Source organism: Miscanthus floridulus, chromosome 10 (assembly GCF_019320115.1).
Source record: "Miscanthus floridulus cultivar M001 chromosome 10, ASM1932011v1, whole genome shotgun sequence".
Taxonomy (NCBI): domain Eukaryota; kingdom Viridiplantae; phylum Streptophyta; class Magnoliopsida; order Poales; family Poaceae; genus Miscanthus; species Miscanthus floridulus.
In genome coordinates this window covers 127,924,833-127,933,807 of record NC_089589.1, presented here as the reverse complement: position 1 = coordinate 127,933,807, position 8,975 = coordinate 127,924,833, and the positions used below count along the sequence as shown (strand labels likewise).

At 43.1% G+C, this 8,975-nt stretch overlaps 1 protein-coding gene across 1 annotated transcript; it reads right to left on the bottom strand.

The window, feature by feature from the left end:
- Positions 1 to 326: 326 nt before the first annotated feature.
- Positions 327 to 860, bottom strand: LOC136489578 (putative disease resistance protein At1g50180). Its single transcript, XM_066486169.1, has one exon. It carries the CDS (start codon positions 858 to 860, stop codon positions 327 to 329), a length of 534 nt encoding a protein of 177 aa, XP_066342266.1.
- Positions 861 to 8,975: the final 8,115 nt, after the last annotated feature.

Sequence of the window (8,975 nt, the reverse complement as noted above, 5' to 3'; positions counted from 1 at the left end):
CGGCTTAACCTTTTCAATTAAATCTCAAGGCCTATATATATTATTTTGGAGTCATGGACTTATTTTTTATGCAGATTGATGTGGACGTTCTATATTGATACTCCTTCGTCCATTAAAAAAATACAATTCTCGTTTTTTGAAAAGTCAAACAGTTTAAACTTCGACTAAATTTATATAAAAAATTACTAATATTCATGATATAAAATAAGTATCACTAGATTATTATTGAATAACTTTTATAGTAAATTTATTTGAAGATATAAATGTTAATTTTTTTACTACGAACTTGGTGAAACTTGAACTAGTAAATTTATTTGAAGACATAATTATATTCTTTTGTAAAGGGAGGGAGGCCAGTCGTCCCGCATGTGTGGGATGGCGCGTGACGCCCTCCAGGTGATGCCGTTAGGAGTGCTTCTGTCACCCATGCCGTACTTGGTGTTGTTGTTGATGATCTCCTCAAGCCGCGCGTTCATGGCCTGGATCCTGCCGGAGAGGGCGAAGCGGACGCAGAGGTGAGTGCGGAAGTTGACGAACAACTCCGCGGAAGCTCGCGCCCAGTTGCGCCCAAAGCGTTGGGATAGAGCGAAGCGGCGGGACAGGTCGCCCTTGAGGTAGAACTCGTCAACTGCGTCCTCAGCCTGGAAGGCCACCTCGCGGATCTGGCATGCGAGCACCCGGACGAGACGGCTGCCGTCGTGGCGGCTGAGCAAGTCGGCCTCATGGACCAAGGCCTGCAGCCACATGAGCTTGTCGTTCAGGCTCTCTATCTCTCCGCCCACCCTGGCAAACGCCTGCGCCTCCGTTAGCGCAACGTCCTTCAGCTTGGTGAGCAGGGGCCCAACGATCGCGTCGGCCATCTCTCCCCCTCTCCGATCACAGAAGATCTCAACAAGCACGGTGCGGCAGCAGGGGGTGGTGAACTGACACCGGTGCTGTACTGAGCAGAGGCAGCCTAACTATTATTTATAGGCCTTCTTCAGTGAGCGTATGACAGTGGTGTGTGCAGAGGAGTTTGAGAGCACTACTGCGTTGACGGTTATCTGAGACGGTCAAAATTGAATTTCGGAGACGGACGGACTGTCCACCTCTGATTTAATGTGACTATAAATTAGAATTTGCAGAGGTGGCCTCAAAGGATAAGAGCGTTAGTTTGAGAGTGATGTTTGCGGAGGACGTTTGAGATTGGTGTCCGCGGAGGCAAGAACACATTTAAAAAAAAACGTATGCAGCTAGTTTTAGTTAGTTGACTTGCCTTTATAATTTTAGTCATCCTTCCAGCTATAAACAGATGCTGTAGCGTGAGTATACTTATCTATATAATATAAATTAATGAGTGCTTATCTATATAATATAAATTAATGACTGGAAGATATAGCATAAATACATTGAACATTTCTGATCATAGAAAGATGCGAGAACTGTGAACACACCAAAACGGCATATATTTGGAGAAAACCTCTGGTTTGTTGGACCTTTATGTGAAAAAATGGGTAGCTGTATATCTGATGTGACCTTTATGCGTTTATATACTGAATTACTGATAGCCTATCAAACAATGAACAATTTTGTTTAGATCATTAATATTGATAATATGTGATTGTTTTTTTTTCATTTCAAACAATCCTTTCCAACAAGAGTACTCTAATTTGCACTTGAATTTAACATCAATAATATGTGGTTAGCTAGGAATTTTTTAATAGCCTTGATCTAGTTTAGGATATCTCTCCATTCAAGGTCATTTAAAAAATTCAAAAACATGAATTTCTAGATTTGAGACTTTTGAGGCCATAAGTTATTTATGTGAAAAAAAATTAACTGCAATGTTGTAGATATCTTCGAGCTTTAAAACCTTGATATACAGTTTTTCTAGATTCAAATTGATATGGAAAAGTTATGATTTTTTTCTGCCTCACCTATTTTTATAAGCAGACTATGTTTCCAACCGGCTCTGGAAATTGATTGTTAGAGCGTCTCCAAGAGACTTTTTAAATCTCACTCTCTAAATCATTGTTTGGAGAGTCATTTATTTAAAAACCACTTTCTTTAAATTTCCACTCTCCAAAAGTTCTTCTATATCTCGTTCGTACTCTAGAGAGGCATTCTAGTCTTCTGTTTTTTTGCTAGCGAAAAATCTAGAATAGAAGATGACTATATTTGGATAAGCATTTAGAGAAGCTGTTGGATGGTAGTTTTTCAGCAAAATCTCTATTCCTAACATTTAGTAAGCATATAGAGAGTCTCCTATTTTTTTGTGCAACTAGAAATAACGATAGTCTCTGAAAACTGATTTTGAAGCTGTCCCTCTCTTGAACCATTTTTAGAAATGGTTATTGATAGAGCCATCTCTATAAAAAAAAAAGGGAACCCCTAAAAATGGTGTGTAGTGGTGAATGTATATCTAAGGTTCTGTACTTCCTTAAATATTTTATCAAGCATACAAATTAGATAGCGCATTTTCAGAACGAGTGGTTTAAACTTTAAAGTAGAGAAAAGTAGAAACAGCAGCCAATTGATCGAACACAAACAAGTTTAGAGGAAGAGATCAGTTCCTGCGAAGCTTAGCAGGCCTTACTGTAACCAGACCTGATGTCTGAATGGGAACTCACGAGGTCTCCGAGAGAACCATGCAACAAACTCCATGGTTGCTTGCTCTCCTTGACGGAAAGCAACAAATCCATGCGAGCATCTCTGATGGGTAGCTATCAGGTCAATGAAACATCAGGTCAATGAGATATTAGGTATTGATTTTTATCTCATCATGTGTACCGTGCAATGTTGTTAGCAAATTTAGTTCAATCATCAGATTAGTTAGAAATTTTATCTTTGTCTTGGTTATTTATTTGTGTGGCCCTATGGCTGTCTCATATTAATACGCTTATAGGCCTGTACCCGGTACGAAAGATGTATAATAGGTAATTTTCACCGCTAGATAGAGGCCCTTGTCGTCAGTAAATCCTGGATCCCCGTTCGCACGTATGTAATTAATTAATTAATTGTGTGTGCAGTACAGCAGTTGCTTTCCTAAATTTCATTAGTCCAACAGCACCATTAAAGCGGTGGTTCCAGCAGTACGTAATGTCTAAAAGTTATCTTTATGTAGTGTAGCGGGTAGCCCAAATATGTCATGAAAAGCTGACCCAAAACAAACATCAAAATGACTACTTCTCGGACTCGACATGGACGCGCACATCAGACACAGTCCTGTGCTCATAATTTGAGTTGGCCAGCCTAATTTGATTGCGAACATGCCCGGTGGAGTCACCAAAAAATATGTTGCAGTAAAGACCACACCCACAACGCTAGGACGTGTGGATGGCAGATCGCCAAAATGAACGCAATGGACGGTCTAGCAGTGCCGAAATTACAAGAACCAAGCGATCTACACTGCACTGCTGGCGCCTGCTGAACTGAACATAGGACTGTCTGGCAACTGGCAACGACAGATGTGAGCGTTGGACCGGCGGGTGGTTGCCGACGGACTATCCAGTGGGTTGATTTTCGTCCCAAAGACCTATCAGTACCTCTTGGGAAGGGCCCGCCTGGGAGACCTACTAAGGGTTGTGGAGTCGGCAACCAGCTAGAACTGCCAGACTACAACGAGAAACTTGTAGAACAACATATATGGAGCATAGTGCAAAAGCAGATAAAAATTAAAGGACAAAAGTTAAAAGTTATACTGATTGATCAAGTGCATAGCCCAATCGACCGTGATCCTTTATATTTATATACGGCCGGGGAAGATCTATCCTAGTGTAGCGCCCAAATACATCACGAAAAATCAACCTGAAATAAACATGAAATTTGTGTCGTTGATTTTAGCTTCGGCACAAACAACGGACACAGTCCAGTGCAACACAACTTCTAAGCACCACATGGTCTCGTCCTCATAATTTGAGGGGGGCAGCCCAATTTAACCGCAAGCAGTAAGATTTTCTTAATTCAGACTCCATTGTATCAAGATGATTCTACGATACTAAACATGTGTACACCCAAGACTCGTTACGTGGTTTCATGTACGGATCGGAGCTGTCACGTCGCCGTTCGACACGCCGTCGCATGGAGAATTAATGGCCCTATCATTCTTCGCCGCTCGGTAACAAGATGCAGGACAGGCAGCTGTCGAATTAATACCAGTGCTGAATATCAGCTTACTTTTGGATTTATATAGCTACCAATAGCATGGATTTGTTGCTTTCCATTGAGGAGAACAAGCAACCCATGTTGTAGTTGGTGTGCTTGTATAGTCTCGCTCTCGGAGACCTCGATAGTTCCCATGCAGAAATCGACTGATCTAGTACAACTACAAGCTTACTAAGCTTCCTAGCTCTATCCCTAAATAGAAGTTCTAACTTCCTAAGAAGACAACTTTTTTTTTACTTTGATTAATTATATATAAAAGAATATTAATATTTATAATACGTACTTAGTATCATTAGATAGATCGTTGAATATACTTTTATAATAATCTTATTTGTAGATATAAATGTTGCACGCATTTTCTACAAACCTAGTCAAAGTTCACAAAGTTTGACATGCACGCATACCATAACGACTTTCTTTGTGGGACGGAAGGACTAGTTTTGATTCTACTTATTTAAAGGGCTCGTGCTGGAAACTGCTATTTAATTTGTATTTAATAACATGGGAAAAAATAATACAGTCGCATGGCGAATTAATATCCTTCTTCGCCGCTCCGTTGGAAGATGGATGAAAAGGTATGAATTTTAGGCCATGGGAGCGGACAATACCTTGCTGGGGATGCTGCTGCTGCACGAACACTACTGGAAACGGGATCTTTGCCGAGTGCAAACTGCTTTACCGAGTGTTAAAAATCGGACACTCGGCAAAGACCTTCTTTACCGAGTGCCGCACTCGGCAAAGAGTTCTTTGCCGAGTGCCGGGCACTCGGCAAAAAAGGCTCTCAGCAAAGGACTTCTTTGCCGAGTGCCAGGCTCTCGGCAAAAGCGCGGTACTCGGCATAGGCTGCCCCGCGTAACGATGTTCGGCCACGTCCTTCTTTGCCGAGTGCCTGCTGTTAGGCACTCGGCAAAGATTTTTTTTTTGAAATGTCTTTGCCGAGTGCCCCTGTGAAGGCACTCGGCTAAGAGGAAATTTTTTAAAAAAATTCAAAACCCTCTTTGCCGAGTGCCTTATTCTTGGCACTCGGCAATGACCCCCTTTGCCGAGTGCCATTCCCCGGCGCTCGGCAAAGTTTTTTTTTGTTTTTGGCCTCCAAATTTTTTGTGCAGCCCTTTTAAAGTACCAGGAACTCTAGTTATAATTTGAGGATTTTTTGTGGCTTTTTGATATATTTAGTTACTTTATTTCGTTTACTTGAATTTTTTCGAAAAATATAAATTTGAACTGCACGTGGTACGAATACTGGAATTTAATGATTCAAAAAATGATAGTCATGTTACTGAGTGTAGTGTGAGGTCGTATCCAGGAACGGGCCTAAAATTTCGGATATCTTGTTCACGAAACATGACCGCGAACTTGCGTGCGAAGTGTTTTTAAATTCTATAAAAAGCAAACAAAGTCCGAAAATCATGAAACTTGTTGAGATGTCGTGATATCATATGTGGAGGCTATGATAAAAATTTGAGAAGGTTTGGTGCACGTTGTCACGTACGATGCTTACAAAACAGGACATCTCCACATGTGATATCTCCACATACGATATCACGACACATGTAGTGATGTCTTGATTTCATAGTGGAAAATAAAAGATAACTCTCTCTCGTGGAACTCCATCACAGGGGCGGTCAACTGGTTGACCACAAGCCTAATAATCTTCAGGAAACTCCTCATACACATTGTCATCTGTTACCCATCCGGGATTTTTATCCAAATATAGAAAGTAAACACACGTAAGTACTTCCCGTACTTAACAAGATAACATGAGGTTATGAAGCTCAAAAAGATTGACACTGGTTTACTGCGGTTAGCACTTTTAATAAGTCAAGATTTTATTATCAAGTGTTATCAAGTTATGCTTAAGCTCTCATTTAAACCCACATAATCGGATATCAGAATCTTTTGCATCATATTATCATCGTATACCATAATAAATGAACAACAATGAGTAACCAATTATTCTGTGAGTTTTCCGGGCCGCTCGTGACCGTGAGCACGGCTGTTATAATAGTTTGTAACCCTCTACAGAGGTAGTGCACATTCACCACGAGTCGTGATTCCCATATGCCTGGGTTAATTACTACCATGTCACTGCCAAGGTGAGCGGGCAGGGTACACTATGAAGCCATTTCATAGGTTTCTCTAACAAGTTAGGGCCGCTAGGTTTCCTCGGTAGGCAGATGTAGGAACCCTCCTTTCCTATGGCACATATCCATCGTGACTATATACATAGGAACAGAGGCAGCCCTATACCCAACATGGCAAGCCCCTTTTGCGCCATAAAGGTAACCTCTAACAAGCTAGAAAATGTCCTATTACTGAGCTAAAGTCAGAGCCATATGACTCTCACGGTTGCACTGTCAGTCCCAGCTTTTGCCGATAGATAAGTCCTTATGGAGGGCCGAGAGCAACATGATCGAAAGTCATTTGCTCCTTCGCCCTATGGATCAGTTGTTATAAAGCATGTTTTACCTTTAGTTCCATAGAACCATTAACCATTGTGTAGACCATGTTCAGTTAGAGCGCTAGCAAATCTACCCATATGCAATTAACCCATAGGAGAACAAGGAACAGGGTAATCAATCACTAGGATGTCCTTACGGGTATCAAAATTAGATACATGCAAATGAGTAATTAATAAATGGTGAATAGGACATCAAGGTAGATCCCATGCTATACTTGCCTTGGTTCACAAACTCCTGCTGATCCTACTGGTCGTCAAAGTACTCCTGGTCACCAATGTTCTCCTCACCGTCTGAACACGACCAACACGGCAACATACAACATTCCAGGAACATTCATGCAAAGCAAACAATCCGATGGTTAGAATAGTACACCAACAGTAAAGAAAACAAGATAAAATGTTTATGAAAGGAATCTACGTCTCGCTATGATCACGTCAACGCGAAGTTCACAAAAAACGGAGCTAAAACGCGAAAGTTATGATTTAAACGGAGTTTCCTATAGCAATATATTTAATTAAATCTAACCATGTAATTTAAAAGTTGCAACCTTGATTAACAGTGGTACTAACACGTAGATTATGAAATTATGAAGCTAACGCAATTTGAATGGGTCAAATCGGAGCTAAAACGAAGTTTTTATGAGCAAAACAATTTAGGTGGCATTTCTGTAAATACTGAAAGCGTATTTTGGACTAACACAGTATACTTTACGTTTTCAAAACAAGAAAGCGTACTCTGAAAATTGCGCTAGGGATGGCGGGTTCAATTCATCCGAAACCGAGGGACTCTTAAGCAAAACTGTCAGGGTGAAAGGGTATCGGCCATTCTGGGCCGTCGATCAATCAAGGGATGACCTAGATTAGAGAAGGGAAGAGAGAGAGAGGGAGACGCCGGCCAGAACAGTGGCCCGACGGCGGCGCTGCCATGGCCGACGGCAAGCACCTCGCCAGCGCACGGGAAACAAGGCCTAGAAGCCTCGGTTTTTGCATCCGAGAACACCTAGGGATAGAGGGGGTGAAGTAGACCTCGGCCAGGCCGAGAATGGGGCCGGTGGACGCGGTTGGCGCGGTGGTCGCCATGGCCGGCGGCCGAAGCACACGGGCACATGCGGCAAAGGCTCTAGAAACCTCAAAACTCGAATTAAATGGCATGGGGAGATAGAGGGAAACAAGGCGAAGCTCACCGCGACTTCAATCGGGGACGAACATGGCTCGGGGACGGCGGTTCGCGCGGAGGGGCAGACGGCGGATCCCGGCGATCCTCGGCGCGGCGGTTTTCGGCGTCCACGGCTCGTGCGAGTGCAAAATGGGAGCGGGGATAGGCAGCAGGGGTGCGCGCGGGGTCACGGCACCCTTTTTGTAGAGGTCGGGTGAAACGACCCCAATTTCCGCGAAGGGAAATCCACAGCGTCGAAGTGTAATAAGATCGTTGTAGATCATATTACCCAAATTCCAGTCGAATATCACATCCCTACAACGATAATATCATAGTACAAATAGTGCGGAATTACATAATTTATTACATCGCCGCATTGGCGGAATCAAAAGTAGCGTTCATTCAGAACAGCTTGAAGATAAGATCGCCAAACTCGAGCGTAGGCACGAACCCCTCATCCGTCAAACTCCTCAGAGCTATACTCCTCAGCAGAACCTGTGTGCCAAAATTTATCAGTACGATTTGTACTGGCCACTCCCATCCCTATGAGCATTGCTTTGTGGAAATTGGATGCAAGTGGGACATAGTCAAAGGAACCTATAAAGCTGGGGTTTCCTATGCAATAGCATATCAAGTAAATAGTAATAGTTTGTCAAGTTTTAACACCATTCCCACACACATTCCACTCCATTCCCTTTTTCGAGCCAGGTTCCGATCCTAGGATCGACATACCACTATCTCCATACCATCACCATACCATACCATACCATCGCTCAGTCGACAGGCCAACTCCCTCTCGGCACTGTCTCAAGGCCCGTAGCCCCTGGCTACGACCGACACTCTCTCACGGGGGAAGAAGAGAAGGACTCATCTCACTATCTAGTTTAAGCGAAACCCAGGAAAGGTCCATAGCCGACAAGTCGGCACATGTATTACATAACCACAAGATCCGCCTTCCTCGCTGACCGTCGTCAACTAGGCTGATTTCGGCTGCTTGCTAGTCTAGGATAATGCCACTCTACCATTCAGCCCTGGTTCACCCCAAGTCAAGTCTGGGGTGGCTGAAACTGTGAGTCATGAGCCAGGTCCACAAGGTCTCCATGAAGTCTCGGAAGGGTGTGGGGGAAATCCTCCGCACCCCATACCTCCTTACACTGTCCGCTATCAACCTAGCAGTAGTGGCAATATCCTACCAAGTAGTCCAGCCGTCCCGCA

Excerpts from the sequence above, each read along its gene's own strand:
- LOC136489578 (XM_066486169.1), bottom strand. The coding sequence starts at position 860 with ATGGCCGACGCGATCGTTGGGCCCCTGCTCACCAAGCTGAAGGACGTT.